The 17,152-nt window shown below is 42.7% G+C and overlaps 1 protein-coding gene across 3 annotated transcripts in view; it reads right to left on the minus strand.

Moving 5' to 3' along the window:
• MTMR12 (myotubularin related protein 12) overlaps positions 1-17,152 on the minus strand; it is a gene marked incomplete at both ends in the record, with an annotated part of 106,161 nt that overhangs the window by 66,346 nt on the left and 22,663 nt on the right. For all 3 annotated transcript variants that reach the window (XM_080705542.1, XM_080705544.1, XM_080705543.1), the window contains one exon: positions 4,112-4,172. In XM_080705542.1, coding sequence (XP_080561668.1) covers positions 4,112-4,172 — 61 coding nt within the window. The remainder of the gene's footprint in view (positions 1-4,111; positions 4,173-17,152) is intronic.

The following is a 17,152-nucleotide window of genomic DNA, read 5'->3' on the forward strand; positions in this document are numbered from 1 at the left end:
ATAAAAATAAATAGGGTGTAGCTGGGCATGGTGGCTCACACTTGTAATCCCCGCACTTGGGAGGCAGAGACAGGAGGATCGCGCTGGTTTGGAGCCAGCCTTGCTGGCTTAAGAGACCCTGTTTCCACATAAAAAAAAAAGTAAAAAAATAGGTCTGGGAGTGTAGCCCATGGGAGTGTATCCCAGAGGTAGAAGGGCTTCCAGGAACCCCAGTACCATACACACACACACACACACACACAAAAAAAAAAAATAGGGTGTAACTCAGAGGTAGAATGTCCCTGGATTTAATCCTCAGTACCACACACAAAAATTGCTTTTTTTGGCTAATAATTCATTTAGGTCAGCTTTCAATATGAAATCAAAGAAGAGCTTCAGATAAACTATTAGGAGGCATATATTATGAAATTTTCTTTTGTAGCTTTTCAAGGGTTAATTACCTCCAGCTGAAACATTAAGGAAATACTGGAAAATGGTTCAGTCACCATTTCTACCTCTAGCAAGACCATAGAATTTGAAGAAAACAATAAACTTAGGGTCTCATTAAGGCTTAAAATAATTCCAGAAAAAAATGTTTCAGCTAAGTTCAAGGTGAAGACATGTGGGCAAGGCTTCCTGTGCTTCAACTCCCAGTGCTCGATGGCTTTTAACAGTGAGACTCTAAGACAGGACGGTCCCGTTCCACGGTCATGTGCTGAAGACCAGACCCATCATGCAGCAGCTATTAGAACATTCCTGGTGAGACCCCCTGCAAACGTGCCATGCTGCACCACAACTACCAACTTGTCTGTACCAGACATAGGCTCTAGAAGCACGAGTGCTGGGAGCTGGAAAGGATTGCACTCTAGTTTAGAAAACTGAGGTTCAGAAAAGCTAACTGTGCTTCCAGGAAGCTAACAGCCACACACTTAGAAGAGATCATCAAATAATCTAGAAGGGAGAATATACAAAACACCCAGTTACTAAAAGGTAATTTCAGAATGTATAATCCCAAGAAAAAAGACCAAGAGATATGAATCAAGGTTTTTTTTTTTTTTTTTTTTTTGTGGTACTGGGGTTCCTAGAAACTCTTCTACCTCTGGGCTACACGCCCAGACCTATTTTTATACTTTTTTATTTGGAAACAGAGTCTCTTAAGCCAGTGAAGCTGGCTTCAAAACTGCACGATCCTCCTGTCTCCACCAAGCGCAGGGATTACAAGCGTGTGCCACCACGCCCGGCCTGAATCAAGGTTTAAGTCATCATTATTGAAAAAAGCCTTTGAAACTTAAAAACACTAAGAAAAGAAGTTGAGTAAAATGATCAAAATATGTTGCATGCATAAATAAGCCACAATGAAGCCCACTATTCTGTATAATTAATATGCACTAATAAGAAAATAAGAAAAAAGCTGGGCACAGTGGAACATTCTTATAATCCCAGTACGTGGAAGGCTAAGACAGGAGATCACAAATTCAAGGAGAGCCTCAGCAAATAGTGAGACTCTCGGCAAGCAACCAAATAAGACCCTGTTTCAAAATAAAAATAAAATAGAGCTGAGGGTATAGCTCAGAGGTAGAACGCCTCTGGGTCCAATCCCCAGTGCCACAAAAAAAAAAAAAAAAAAGGAAAGAAAAGAAAGAAAGAAAGAAAGAAAAGAAAAGAGAAAAAGAAAAAGAAAAAGAAAAAGAAAATGAAGCCAGGTATGGTGATGCATGTTTGTAATCCTAGTACTTAGAAAGCTGAGACAGGAGGAATGCAGGTTTGTAGCCAGCCTCAACAAGAGAAGCCAGGCGTGGTGGCACACTTGTAATCTCCGTGCTTGGAATCTGAGACAGGAGGATAGCAGAGGTTCGAAGCCAGCCCCAGCTACTTAGTGAGGTTCTCAGCAACTTAGTGAGACCCTGTTTCCAAATAAAATATTTTTAAAAATAGGTCTGGGTTGCTGGGCGTGGTGGCGCACGCTTGTAATCCCTGTGCTTGGGAGGCAGAGACAGGAGGATGGCACAGGTTCGAAGCCAGCCGCGCACACTGGCTTAGGAGACCCTGTTTCCAAATAAAAAAATGTAAAAATAGGTCTGGGAGTGTAGCCCGGAGGTAGAAGGGCTTCCAGGAACCCCAGTACCACCAAAAAAAAAAAAAAAAAAGAAAGAAAAGAAAAGAAAAGAAAGGAAAAGAAAGAAGAAAGAAAGGAAGAAAGGAAAAGAAAAAACTTTATGATTTCAATGTTCTACCAAATAAAGTGGAATAGTCAGAAACTTGCACATATTCATATCTCTTCAACAAACTGGAATAACACAGTATCAGAATGGGTCCTCTATTGTTTTAGAGTAATGCATATTTTAAAAAGTTATATAAAAAGTTATTTTGGAGCCAGGCATGGTGGCGCACGCTTGTAATCCTAGTACTTGGGAGGCTGAGACAGAAAGATTACAGGTTTGAAGCCAGTCTCAGCAGCTTAGTGAGGCTCTCAGCAACTTGATGAGACTCTGTTTCCAAAAAAAATATAAAATAGGTCTGGAGGTATAGCCCAGAGGTAGAAGGCCCCTAGGTTCCATCCCCAGTACCATATATATATATATTGGGCTGAGGGTGTGACTCGGTGGTAGAGTGCTTGCCTAGCATAAGTGAGGCCCTGGGTTCAATCTTCAACACCAAAAAAAAAAAAAAAAAAAAAGTTATTCTGACTGAGGAAAAAAAATACACAATGGATAGAATTTCCCATAAACTGATAAGATGTGCCACCAAGTAGTTTCCGTTCCTGGACTCAGAAATGATTAAAATCTAAATTAAGCTATAGTCACTCTCCTCTAAAAATTATCAACTAATCCAGCCTCCTAATAATAAATGACTGCTAAGCAAAGCCTCAGTGGCCCCAGGGTTGGTAAATCCCAGCATCACTGGTACCCATGCTCAGATACGCTAGCAGAAACAGACAAGTGAGGCTACCTTCCAATACCTAACCTAGGAGGCGTGGGCAGCTACACTGTTCAAAGGCAACTACAGGCTTGGGCAGCAGGGAGAAAGCTTGGGGTATAGAGCTCTTCAGAGTACTGAGGTTTTCCTGAAGGGAGATTAGAAATACTGGGTGGAAGCCAGGCGTGGTGGTGCATGCTTGTAATCCCAGCATTTGGGAGGCCGAGACAGAAGGATCGCCGTTCATGGACAGCCTCAGTTACTTAGTTGAGGCCCTTTGAAACTCAGTGAGACCCTGTTTAAAAATAAAGAATAAAAAATAGGACTGATGGTGTAGCTTGGAGGTAAAATGCCCCTGGGTTCCATTCCCAGTACTGCAAAAAGTAGAGAAATACTGGGTGGAGCTGGGTGTGGTGGTAGTTCTTGGGAGGCTGAGACACAGGAGGATTGAAAGTTTTAGCGAAGCACTTCCAAAATAAAAATAAAGCCAGGTGTGGTGGCATAAGCTTTTAACCCCAGTATTTGGGAGGCTGAGACATAAGGATCAAAGATTTGTGGCCATTCTCCGCAACTTGTGAGGTCCTCCGTAGCTTAGTAAGACCCTGCTTCAAAATAAAGAATAAAAAATTGGTCTGGGGGGTGTAGCTCGAAGTTAGAATGCCCCTGGGTTCAATCCCCAGCACCACAAATAATAATAATAATTAAAAAATAAATAATAAAAAATAGGGCTGGGGTTGTAGCTCAGAGGTAGAATGCCTCTGGGTTCAATCCCCAGTTCCGCTGAATGAATGAATGAGTGAATGAATGAATGAATAAATGAATAATAGGGGTGTGGGTTTAGCTCGGAGATAGAATGCCCCTGAGTTCAATCCCCTATGCCACAAAAAAAGAAAGAGAGTAAAAAAATACTGGATGGGGCCAAGACGGACAACCTGAAAAAGGCCTCATTTGCTTGTGAAAAAGGTGAGAATTTCCCAGTTTTATTTGATTCTGCTGGGGAGGAGAGGAAAATAAGAATAATTCTTTCCAGATGTTGTAATATGCAGAGCCAGGTGTAAAGTTACTGAACTAAAGACCTTGAAATATTTGTCCAACTCATTACTACTACATTCCAGAGGCTGAAAACAAAGGTCTTTAAATATACTGATACTACAGATGATGTAACTTCTCATTGGCTTTGGCTATACAGGAGTTATAATGCTAACATGACTGTTACCTGGCAACAAGTGAAGAGTTATTTCCTTCTCTGCTACTTCCTTTTCATTTGTGTGAATTTCCTAAAAAAGAAAAGCAAAGGGTAATCTTTTTCTTTGTTAAGGACTCAAAATAATATAAAAGCATACTTTTAAAAAACACACTAAAAGCCGGGCGTGGTGGCGCACACTTGTAATCCCCGCATTTGGGAGGCTGAGACAGGAGGATCGTGCAGGTTCAAAGCCAGCCTCAGCTACTTAGTGAGGCTCTCAGCAACTTAGTGAGACCCTGTTTCCAAATAAAATATAAAATAGGTCTGGGGGTATAGCCCGGAGGTAGAAAGCCTCTGGGTTCCACCCCCAGTACCACAAAAAAAAAAAAAACAAACACTAAACCACGTACCCTCAGAAGCTATGTTTTTATTTAACAAGCTAGTTGTGTGTGTGTGTGTGTGTGTGTGTGTGTGTGTGTGTGTATGTGTGTGTGTGTGTGTAACTGGGGATGGAACCCAGGGGCTTTCTACCTCTGGGCTACACTCCCAGACCTATTCTATTAGTTTATTTGGAAATGGTCTTACTACATTGCTGAGCACCTCATTAAGTAGCTGAGGCTGGCTTCAAACCTGCACGATCCTCCTGTCTCAGCCTCCCAAGTACTGGGATGACAAGTGTGTGCCACCACACCCAGATAACAAACTACTTTTTAAAAACATGTTTTTAAGATAGGCGTGATGGCACACACCTATAATCCTAATATTTGAGGTTGAGAAGGATCATAGATTCGAGGATAGCCTAAGCAAGTAGTGAAACTCTTATCAACCTAAGAAGACCCTATTTCAAAATAAAAATAAAATAGTTTTGGAGTGTAGCTCAGAGGTAGAAGCCATGGGTTCAGTCTCTAATAACACCACACACACACACAAACACACACACACACACACAATTTTTAAACATTGTTTTTAAACAGGAAAATTCCCAAAATATGGAACATTCCCAAAAGTTAGTGATAGTCAAAGTATTAAACTAATTATTTAGGATTAATAACTATTCGTTGTCCCAAGCAGAAAAGCAGGGATGAGCACCTCTTATGTAAATAAACAAGTTGAAGCGGCACATAGCAAAGTAAGGAGCTCAAACAGAGAGGAACAGAAGACACCTCCAGCATGAGTCTCCTCTCCACCTGTGAGAATCAAGGGCCAAACACAAAAGAGATTGTGTGTTCTTAGAAAAAATGAACATATATAAAAGCTTAAAGGCAAAAACAGGGAAATATACATGTATCTAGTCAGTACAGATTCATCTCTATGGCTTACTGGGGATCACTAAAGACAGTTGGTACATTCAATGTCCATTCTAAGTTACCTAAAATGGCAAGACAGAGCCAAGGTGTGCAACCACTTCTAATGGAAAACCAAAGCCTGGTTTGGTGTCACTGTTTCTCAAGAAATGTATTTCCAAGCCCTATTTGGGTTCAGTGTTTACCATACAGTCAAAGATAATTAGTAAGCCAGGCATGGTGGCACGTGACTGTAATTCCAGTACTTGGGAGACTTAGACAGGAGGATCACAGGTTAAGGAAAGACTGTGACTCAGCAAGTAGTGAGACTCTCATCAACCTAGTGAGACCCTGTTTCAAAAATAAAAATAAAATAGGGCTGGGGAGTGTAGCTCAGAGGTAGAATGCCCCTGGGTTCAAGGTTCAATTCCCAGTAAAACACACACACACACACACACACACACACACACACACACACACACACACACAATTAGCAAACCTTAATGAACAATGCTTCCAAAGTGATGACCAAAAAGGGCTGTCAAGTGTCAACATAACAAAAAGAGAGACATGGTAGGCCTCTTAATGAATGAAGTCTATCACACCATCTATAAAGTATTCTTACCAAAATATCTAATCTCAATCTGCTTGAGCTACAGAAATCCGCCAATTTATAAGAAACACTGGAGCCAGGCATGGTGGCATACGCTTGGAATCCCAGTAATTGGGAGGATGAGACAGGAGGATCTCAGTTTCATGGACCTGAGTCAGCTACTTAATAAGACCTTGTTTCAAAATAAAGAATGAAAAATAGGGCTGGGATTACAGCTTGAGGTAGAATGCTGCTGAGTTCAATCCTCAGTATTGCAAAAAGAAACAAATACTGGGACAGAGAAACACATTAAATAATCCAGCGGGGAATGCAATCAGTCAAATCCTGACTGGAAAACTCTACAAGATAGAGCCAGTTTGTCAACAAATAAAACTGGATTATTGCAGGTCGCATGCTTGTAATCCCCGCGTTTGGGAGGCGGAGACAGGAGGATTGCGCAGGTTCGGAGCCAGCCTTGCTGGCTTAAGATAAGAGACCCTGTTTCCAAATAAAAATATATTTTAAAAAATTAGGTCTGAGCCGGGCGTGGTGGCGCACGCTTGTAATCCCCGCGCTTGGGAGGCAGAGACAGGAGGATCGCGCAGGTTCGAAGCCAGCCGCGCGCGTTGGCTTAGGAGACCCTGTTTCCAAATATAAAAATGTAAAAATAGGTCTGGGAGTGTAGCCCGGAGGTAGAAGGGCTTCCAGGAACCCCAGTACCACCAATAAAATAAAATAAAAAATAAAATAAAACTGGATTATTTATTTTTGGTAGAAGGCTCTAGGTATAATAAGTTTTCTGAATTTGTTAATTCAGATTGGACTATGGCTTTAGAAGAAACTTGGGTACAACTGAGGAAGAGAGAGACTAGATAGCCCATCTTAAGGCAGAAATACAATGTTGTAGCTTTCCCAAGGGATCCATTTTGAGCATGGTCTGTTGCAGAGGTGACTATGATTCTCATCCCATGAGATGTCAACAAACCATGTCCCTCTAGGGCAGTTCTGCTCAAACTCGAGGCATGAGAGGTTACCTGGGGAGCTTGTTATCCATATGGGTACTCAGCCCCACCTCGAGCATAGGAATGATGTGTAAAGAGTTCCTCTGCTGATTCCGATGCATTTCTCTGGGTGTTTAAGCAAGAGCACTATTCTCACATGGTAAATACTAAGAGTGTTTTGGTAATTTAAAAAATTCTCAAGGTGGACATAATGGTGCACACTTGTAATTCCAGTACTTGGGAGGCTGAGACAGGAGGATCACAGGTTCAAAGCCCAGCCTTGGCAATTTAGTGAGGCTCTCAGCAACCTAGTGAGACCGTTTCCAAATAAGATATAAAATTGGGCTGCTGTGTGCCTTGGAGGTAGAATGTCTCTGGGTTCAATCCTCAGTACCCAGAAAAAAATTCTCATTGAGAGTTGTCATTATCTGTCACTGCAAAGACTAAATTTATTATTATTATTATTATTATTATTATTATTATTAATTTATTTTGGTGGTACTGGGGTTCCTAGAAACCCTCCTATCTCCGGGCTACACTCCCAGACCTATTTTATATTTTTATTTGGAAACAGGGTCTCTTAAGCCAGCGAAGCTGGCTTCGAACCTGCGCGATTCTCCTGTCTCCGCCTCCCAAGCACGGGGATTAATCTCTTTATCTCTCCTATTAATTTAGCTGAAGTGCTCACCAATGCTAAAAAGCTGACTGCCATTTTAAGGAGTTTGGGATTTATCCTGTGGGAAATGTGAGCAACTCAAGTACTCTAAGTAGGGGAGTGAATTAAGCACACATTATTTACTATACCCAATAAATATCTTTTTTGTGTGTGTGTGGTACCGGGGGTGGAACCCAGGGGCTTTTTCTACCTCCAGGCTATACTCCCAGACCTATTTCATACTTTACTTGGAAACAGAGTCTCACTAAGTTGCTGAGAACCTCACTAAGTAGCTGAGGCTGGCTTCCAACTTATGTGATCCTCCTGTCTCAGCCTCCCAAGCACTGGGATTACAAGTGTGCGCCACCACGCCTGACCAATAAACATCTTTTAGAAAAAATTACAGGACACAATCAAGAGTCTGGGTGGTTCCTAGTTGACAAAGACATCAGGAGGATCCTGGGCAAGTGTTGGGGTCTCATTGGCCCATCTGAAAGAATGGAATGAAGAGTTGTACTGCCTGCTCTGTGAGATCCTGCACGAGAGAGCCTGTGTACAGCTGAAATCACAACATGGAAATGAGCCTATGTATCTATGTCCAGAAGAGAGGGAGGGTGCTTGGTGCCTTTCCCTCACTAGAAACTGAAAAGAAAAAGCGAGGGAAGTAGCTCAGTGCTATAGCACTTGTATAGTATGTGAGAGGCCCTGGGTCTAATCCCCAGACCAACCACATAAAAAGGAAAAGAATAAAAAAAGGAAAGGAGGAAAGAAGAAGGGACGCTTAGAGACCCTCTCCATTCCAGATCAATCACCTGGTCACAGCCCGTAAAGTCTTCTAGAACAAAGAATAAAATCAATCCTCTAAACTAGAGCATTTCCTGAAAGGAAAAAGCAAGCAGCTAGGGACCTTTCCCTCGCACCCTTATCTTTATTAAATACCTCAAATGCTCAATTTATACATTTTATTTTTTCATTTTAAAAGCTCTGATAGCTGGGCATGGTGGCACACATTTGTAATCCCAGTACTTGGGAGGTAGAGACAGGAGGATCACGGGTTCGCAGCCATCCTCAGCTATTTAGTGAGGCCCGCTACAATTTAGTGAGATCCTGTTTCAAAATAAAGAATAAGAAACTGGGCTGGGAGTGTAGTCAGAGGCAGAATGTCCCTGGGTTCAATATCCAGTACCAAGGGGGGGGGGGCACTGACACCTCTTCTTCCCTTCCCTAATCGTTAAATATGTTTTAACATTGGCACTAAACCAGTGAGGCTGGCTTTGAACCTACGCGATCCTCCGGTCTCCACCTCCCAAACACAGGGATTCCAAGCATGAGCTACCACACACGGCTTATTATTTATTTTAAAACAGAGTCTCACTAAGTTGCTGAGGCTGACTGTGAACCTGTGATTCTCATGTCTCAGACTCCCAAGTACTGCGATTACAGGCATGCACCATCACACCTGGCTCGGCCTCACCTATTTGGAATACTGCCAAAAAGCATAAGTCAAAAAGGCTCCTGAGCAGTAATAACAAATCGGTCCAGCCCTGCAGTGACCAAAGTCCTCCACAATTTATTTGCCAAAGCAATTCCACCTCAAATGCTTGCTTTTAACTCTAATGATAATAGCCAACCTATAATAGGCTTCTGTTAGTAGCTCATTAATCCTCACAACAATTCTAGTATTAACTCCATTTTACAGATAAGCAAACTGAGGCTGAAACAGGATCAGTACCTTGCCATAGGTTTTGGAAGAAAAATGAGTTCTTATCCAAGTGTTAGCCCAAGCCCCATCCTAAATCAGAGCAAACATTCTTTACTGCTGTGTACCAGTTCTAACAAACCTGGTCTCCAGTTTCCCATTACAAAAGAGAAAATTATTGCTTGTTGTAGGAAACCAGTTTTCCTACAAAACTGATTAGAACATATTAGAAAATTTCCTGAAGAGAACTATACTTCACTGTATCAGCCACACACAGAACAGAAGCACACAGGAGTTCAAGTCAGCTACCACTCCTGAGGATCTGTTGAAAAGCCAGAGAAGCAGCCTGGTCATTTCCATTCCACTGGTTCTCAAGAAATCAATTTTCTGATTTCTTACCGAGTTCACAATCTGCGTGCACATCTTCACAAAAGTGTGATGCACCTGGGGGTACCTCAGGAAAGGCAGAAAAGGCAAAGGTCCTGCCAGAAAGACCACTGACCTTGAAAAGAACTGGGCTAGGGGTTTACAAAGAAGCTCTTAGGTAAAAATGCTTAGAAATGTTCATATCATCAGCTTTGAGTCAAAAACTGAAACTGCTTTCCTCAGATTAATTTCATCCAGCCAGAAGGGAAAACTCTAAGAAGCAACATTCCTCAATATCCCTTAAGGTGCCAAAACACAATTTCATTTGGCCCCAAAGAGCTAAAAGGACACAACACAGACATTGCATCTCCTCAAAGTTGCCCTACTTTTTTAGACTAACACTTAATACTTTTTTTCTCCACTAAACCATCTGCATCCACATATTAGGTGGTAATCTACGTGGTAACCCATGTGTTCAGCACTCGGGATGGAACCAGGTTCTCTACCACTGAGCTACACTTCCCCCAGCCCTTGGCCTGTAGATTTTTTGTTTATTCATTGGGTCTCAGGTCACTGCCTTACGAGTCCTTCTCTGTTCCAGGTTCTCACGTGTTATTCCCTGCTAACACCAGACAAATTGCAATTTCACATTCATTTAAGTAATCATTTAAGTCTATCTCCCCACCAACTATAAGCCCTTGTGGGGAAGTCTTTGTCCCCCAATCTAAAACAGGCTTTGCACACAATAAGTACTGAAAAGATTTTATTGAGTAATTTAATAATGACTATACTTAATATGAGGTTTTAGAAACACTCCATACTTTTACATAATTCTTAATCGGCTAATTCTAAAATCAACAGTGACCAGATAAATATACGGGAGATTAAGAGTGGCCAAGCAGCCGGGCGTGGTGGCACACGCTTGTAATCCCCGTGCTTGGGAGGCTGAGACAGGAGGATCACGCAGGTTCGAAGCCAGCCTCTGCTGGCTTAAGAGACCCTGTTTCCAAATAAAATATAAAATAGGCCTGGGAGTGTAGCCTGGAGGTAGAAGGCCCTGGGTTCCATCCCCAGTACCTCAAAAAAAAAAAAAAAAAAAAAAAAAAAGAGTGGCCAGGCAAGGGGACTAAAATGGATGGTATCACCAAGTGCTCTAAGCATATCATAATGTACTGGAGAAAGAGAAGATTCCTTAAAGACTGCACTGTAGGTGGTATTAATCCAGAGAGACATTACTCATGAAGTTTATACAGAAAGAATTGTAGCAAGCCAGGCGTGGTGGTGCATGTTTGTAATCCCAGCATTTGGGAGGCTGAGACAGGAGGATCTTGGTTTGCGAAGAGCCTCAGCTACTTAGTAAGCCCCTTTGCAATTCACAGTGAGATCCTGTTTCAAAATAAAGAATAAACACTTGGGCTGGGGATGTAGCCCACTGGCTTCCATCCCCTGTAACTAAAACAACAACAAAACTGTAGCAGGGCTAGAGCTACGGATTGGATGGGCCAGGCATTATCACAGGATCTCATAGTCAATTCACCCATCAGCCAATGAACTGCCTCTCTTATATCCCTGTTCTTCAGGGTGGCAGAAGCTTCTTAAAATATCACCTGGTAGCCGGGCGTGGTGGCGCACACTTGTAATCCCAGCATTTGGGAGGCTGAGACAGGAGGACTATGGTTCAGGACAGCCTGAGCTACTACTTAGTAAGGCCCTTTACAACTCAGTGAGACCCTGTATCAAAATAAAGAATAAAAAAGAATATGGCTGGGGATGTAGCTTGGAGGTATGATATCCCAGGTTCCAATCCCCAGTACCAATAAATAAATAAAAAAGTAAATAAAAATTTTTTTTAAATCACCTGGTTTCCAAGAGGGACCTACAATCCCCTGTGTGCCTCTTCCCCTTCTATCACACTGTCCTTCAACTCTGACATTCCCTGACAACTGCTCAATCAGCGATCTTACTTCTGCAGCTATAAGACTGACATAAGAGTCCTTGCTGACTTCATTAAATATCATGAACAATGTGCAGGGAAAAAGAGGTTAAAAAATGTATGGTCCTCTAATAATCTAGAAGAACTGGTTTTACTAGTACATTGATAGACTTCTCAAGCACTAACTCATTTGAAAGTTACGCGAATGTTCAACAAATGCGCTGAAAATGGCCTATGTGCTCTGTCTAGCACCTTTTGCTATTCCATTTGAGTATGGACAAAGTTTGCTATTATAGCACAAAAGAAAAGCAAAAATTTCTGGTGCCAGGGTCATAGCATATCCAGGGTTTAGAAAACTAGGATACCTGTGTCATAAATTTAATTAGAAAAGATGATAGAAAAGAAGGGTAGTCCTTCCAGAATGTAGATACGAACTGGGCTTTTGTTGTTAATTTCTTATTTCAATATTTACCTCAATGTAATGGCTACTGTTTTGGTTTGCTTGTTCTAATTTAAAAAGAGGATAAGAGCATGAAAAATAAGTCTTCCATTTCTGTAAGATATAACCAAAGATCAAAAGGAGCTAGCTACATGTGCTCTGGCTCCCACTGTGAGTATCAACAATTCCCAGGACCAGCTGCTACTACCTCCAAAAGTGGGGTCATCTAAGATCCTCACCCATGCTGAGTAGGAAGCACTCCCATTTCACAATGTCTATGCCAGACAAGACAGAAGAGTTGGAGAACTGTCATCCATTCTTGAGCAGGCTTATGCTCCAAAGAGGCACACCTATTAGAACACTCATCATGTAGCTGGGCCAGCATGAAAAAGTTGTCAATCTGATCCAGTCTCAGAACTATTTCTGAGGAGTGGCCCCAAATCACAAGACTCCAATGAAGCTGAGTCAACACTGTATATCTAGTCAAAGCTGTATGTCTAGTTAATCAGAGTTGCAAGATGACCCTCATCTCTAATATATAACAATGCATTTCAATAAACAGTTCCTGAAAACCTTAAATACCAAATGCTGGGGATTAAAAAAATAAGAATTGATTTTTACCCTTGTGAAATTCTGACAGACAAAAAAATAATTGGAACATTGGGTATTTAGTGTAATATATAGTAAAGCCTACAAAAGATTCTATCTCTATGCATCATCTCATTTAGTCCTCACAAATTTGTTAACTATAATTATTATTCTCAGTTTAGAGATGAGGAAAATAACACTGAGCCAGGCTAAGTGAAGGGGGCCTTCAGCCTCAGTTTATTTGACTAAATTGTGTTCTAGATTCCAATCCAACCTGCTCTCCTGACCGACCACCCCCTCCCTTGGGCACTGTGACCACCCTTTCACTTTCAGACCCTCTTGCATTTACCAAAGGTCATTCCTTATGCACATGCTCTATTCCAGGCATAGCAAACACCACACAGTTTACCCTGCAGAGTTTGTAAGAGTCCATCACCACCTGCAGCATTAACAAAGACACGTGCGAGCTTAGGGGAAATAAAGGGTACACTGGAAACACAGCAGACACGCCTACTCACATTCTGAAAATTTCAAAGAAGACAGTCGCCTTCAGAAAGTGTTATTTATACCTGAAAATCAGCAAAAATTAGTTGCAGGCAGAATGGCCAATACACTTTCGGGCTGTTCTTACTCAAGTCTCCTTTCTGGGCAGGATTCTCTTACCTCACAAACCTGACGCTCCCTGGATGAGCTCTCCCACTCAAGGTGTTTCAATACTTTTGGCTGATGATCCCCAAATAGCTTTCTGTTGTAAGCTCCATACCTGGACACCCCAAAGCCTCCTAGCTACCTGCATTACAATAGAATGTCCTTCAAATTCACATTTCAAAGCCAGCCATCACCACCCATACCCCTTGATCCCTTTCTAAGCCTGCTCCTGTGGGCTGTGGCTAGCCTACCTAATCAAGACAGAAACCTACTCCCTGCCCCCATCCTGTCCACTCCTCCTCCTCCTCCTCTGTTGCCACTCTTACTTCAGGTCACCACCCTCTGCCATTTGGCATGCTCCCATGACCGCAGTCACACTGCCTGTCTGGGCAACTACTGGGCCCAGGCAATATGCTCTCCCCATCCCTGTCCATCCAGCTCTCCATCCAATCCACTCTCTACAGCGCAGGTCCTCTGCCAAGCGTTCTATAATACAGCCTTCCTCCATGGAACACTGAGGGGCACCTTTTCTGGACGCCCAAAGCACATTCTGTATATGCCTCCATTAAACAAACTGAGGGGTTAGGCTGTACCTTTGTGGGGTTTTGCCTCAAATTCTAGTATATGTTTGCCTCAACTGCTGACAGTGTATCATCAATAAGTCTACTGGAAGGATACATACATGAAGACATAGAGAGGGAAATTTTTGATCCTGTATCTTCAGGGCTAGGCACAGTTATTGAGAAATTAAAGAAATAGTTCTATTTAAAAATCCCAGCTGGGTGTGGTGACACACACCTGTAAATCCCAGAACTTGAGAAGTTAAGACAGGAGAACAGGTTGGAGGTCAGCCTCAGCAACTTAGCAAGACTGTGTCTCAAAATAAAAAATAAGCTGGGCATGGTGGCACTCACCTGTAATTCTATTACTTGGGAAACTGAGACAGGAGGATCACAGGTTGGTGGCAAAACCTGGCAATTTAGCAAGGCCCTTAACAACTTAGTGAGACCCTGTTTAAAAAAAAAAAAAAAAAAAAAGGACTGGGGGTATAGCTCAGAGATAGAGTGCCCTTGGGCTCAATATCCAGTACAATAAATAAATGACTAAATAACGAGATGTGGGTATCACTCAGAGGTAGAATGCCCCTGGGTTCAATACCAAATACCAAAACAAAAAAACAAACAAATCAGCCAGGTAAAGTGTCACATGCCTGCAATCACAATACTTGGGAGGTTGAAACATGAGGATCAGGTTCAAGACCAGCACACAGTAATTTAGTAAGACTGTTTCAAAATTAAAAGTATAGAGGCTGGAGTATCTGAATGGCCCTGGGTTCAATCATCAGTATTGTGTCCTCCTCTCCCACAAACACAAAATTGCCAACTAGTATAGTTTGGATCTGAAAAGTCCACCAAAGGCCTTGGTCCCAGCTTGGCACTACTGGGAGGTAATGAAAACTTCAAGAGGAAGGGGCTAGTTGGCATGGTGGTACACACCTATAATCCTAGCTACTCAGGAGGCTGAGGCAGGAGGATTCAAGGTCAGCTTGGGCGATTTAGTGAGACTCTGTCTCGAAATAAAAAACAAAAAGGGCTGGCCATGCAGTGTAGTACATGCCTATGATTTCAGTACTTGGGAAGCTAAGACAAGACGATTGCAAGTTCAAGGCAGGAACAGGACCCTGTTTCAAAAAGAAAAATTTTAAAAGGTGGAGGGGAGTGTCTTATTTTCAAGGCATTCTACTACGTCCCTTTGATGCAGTGCTGTATTATTCTGTCCCTTCTGTCTACCTTTGTAATAATAAAATTTGCTTAAGCTTATAGCAGTATAGTTCTGGCTATTTTTTCTAAACTAGCTAAGAACAAGAACCCACGTCAACACCTCAAACCATTACAGTTTTGGTGCCCAATGGCCAGGTCTATCTCATACTGTTACAGTTTTGGTGCCCAACGGTGGAGCTCCAGCCAATGGTAGCCTAAGGTTAGCGACCCTCCCCAAAATGTGATCAGATCCTGGTGGATGATTGGGTAACTGGTGCCAACGGGTTCTCTGTGTTTGTGGAGACCCACCTGCCACCGCTTAGCTATGGCACACTCTCCAGGGGAGGAGGAAATTCTCTTTTAATTAGAATAGGAGAAAAGAAGGGACTCCAGACCCTCCTCAAGCTTACTATATGAATTCACAGGTAACCAAACAGTGACTTGGGAGCCTCATGCCTTTCAAAGTAACGGCTCATGTTGCCTTATGTTCTCGTGAGACTAGATCTTTGTCAAGATCTATATTGGGGTTCTGGGGAAACCCACTATTGTCTTGTAAGGCTCAATGAGTGCCCATCCATTCTGCCCCTGTCAAAGATGGGACATTCTGTTAAAAGACCTCTGGAAAACAGAATGCGGGGAGGATGCTCACCTTTTCATACACAGGCTACGTTCTCAGAAAAATCCTTGTCCCTACTGTACAGAGACTCTGTAATAGAGGTTAGAGAGACACCTGTTCTCTGGTTCCTGGGCTCCCCTCTGCTTTCATCTAACTAGACACTGCCCCTGTATGCACTGAAAAGTCCTCAGGGTAGAAACCAGAAAAGAAGAGCACCTGTGGGTGGCCATTTCAGACCTCTTGTCAGCCGTGGATTTTTATCCCCACCTAAATTGTGGCACATTCACGGGAAGGCAAATTAATGAGACGGGATCCTCCCACACTTGAGACTTTGGCTTTAATGGCCACGATGTGTCCATGGATAATGAGAGTATTTGGGGAATTGCAGTGTTTTCTTAATTAAAAATATCAAAAATATCTAGGGTACAAATGAGATTATAGGGAACCTCATCCAGACAGAGGCAGGCCACGAAGCAGGCAGGAAGGGGTGGAGGCAGGGCAAGGGCAAGAGTGGCAAAGCCTCAAACCCATAAGGACCCTCCTCGGTGGGCAGTGAGGCCACTCTCACCAAGTCCACACACACAATCTTCCAGCTAGATGCCCCCAGCTGGGCTACTCAGCTTCACAGGGTGCAAGGAAGGAAGGCAACATTCTGTGTACCCTCCAATTACACCCTTTCTCTCTTAGATGGGATCCCAGCAATATCCTCAGACACTGGGATAGGTTAGACTTTCAGATCTTAAAAAAATGAGCTCTCATTTTCTTTTGCACTCAAACTTGGCCACAGTACTCACTGAGGGATGGGGAGGCCTGGCCACCACAGGGAAGCTTAAACTTTAATACTATTTTGCAGTTAAGAGTTGTGCCAGTGGGGAGGGCAAGTACAACGAGAGGCCATATATTCAGTTTTCTTTTTTTTTTAATTACTATCTGTGGAGCCACCCAGACTTATTCAAAGATTGCAACCTTGAGGCAATTTTAGCAACAGCAGTGGAGGCAAAACCCAAAGACCAGGTAGCCCCAGAAAAGCAGGATGACTGTCCTGCAGGAGCTAGCGCACCAGTAGAGCTCCCCTTAGTACCCAGGGAGCAGTGCCTAAATAGGCCCCCTCCATACCATGATACAGCCCCCCTCCAACCAGGGGGCGCGAGAGACACCCAAGACTGAAAGACAGCAGCCAGGACCAGCTCCAAGAGGGCTAAAAGGAATGTTTCCCCTGCCAGCAGTATGTGTGTGGTGGTGGTGGGGAGTTTGGAGTTCAATCTGTGCATAAGTCGTTTTCACTGGCTGAGCTTAAAGAAATTAAAAGGGACCTTGGTAGTTATATCACTGACCCTGAACAATATATGCAGGCATTCAGGTTACTCAATAATTTATACAACCTAACCCGGAGGGACATCAAATTGCTCTTAGATCAGACCCTGACTTCACTGGAGAGAGACTGAGTATATAAGATGGCTAGGGAAAGTAGGTGATGATTATTGTAATTCC

This window comes from Muscardinus avellanarius (genome assembly GCF_963383645.1).
Source record: "Muscardinus avellanarius genome assembly, chromosome: 1".
NCBI lineage: Eukaryota > Metazoa > Chordata > Mammalia > Rodentia > Gliridae > Muscardinus > Muscardinus avellanarius.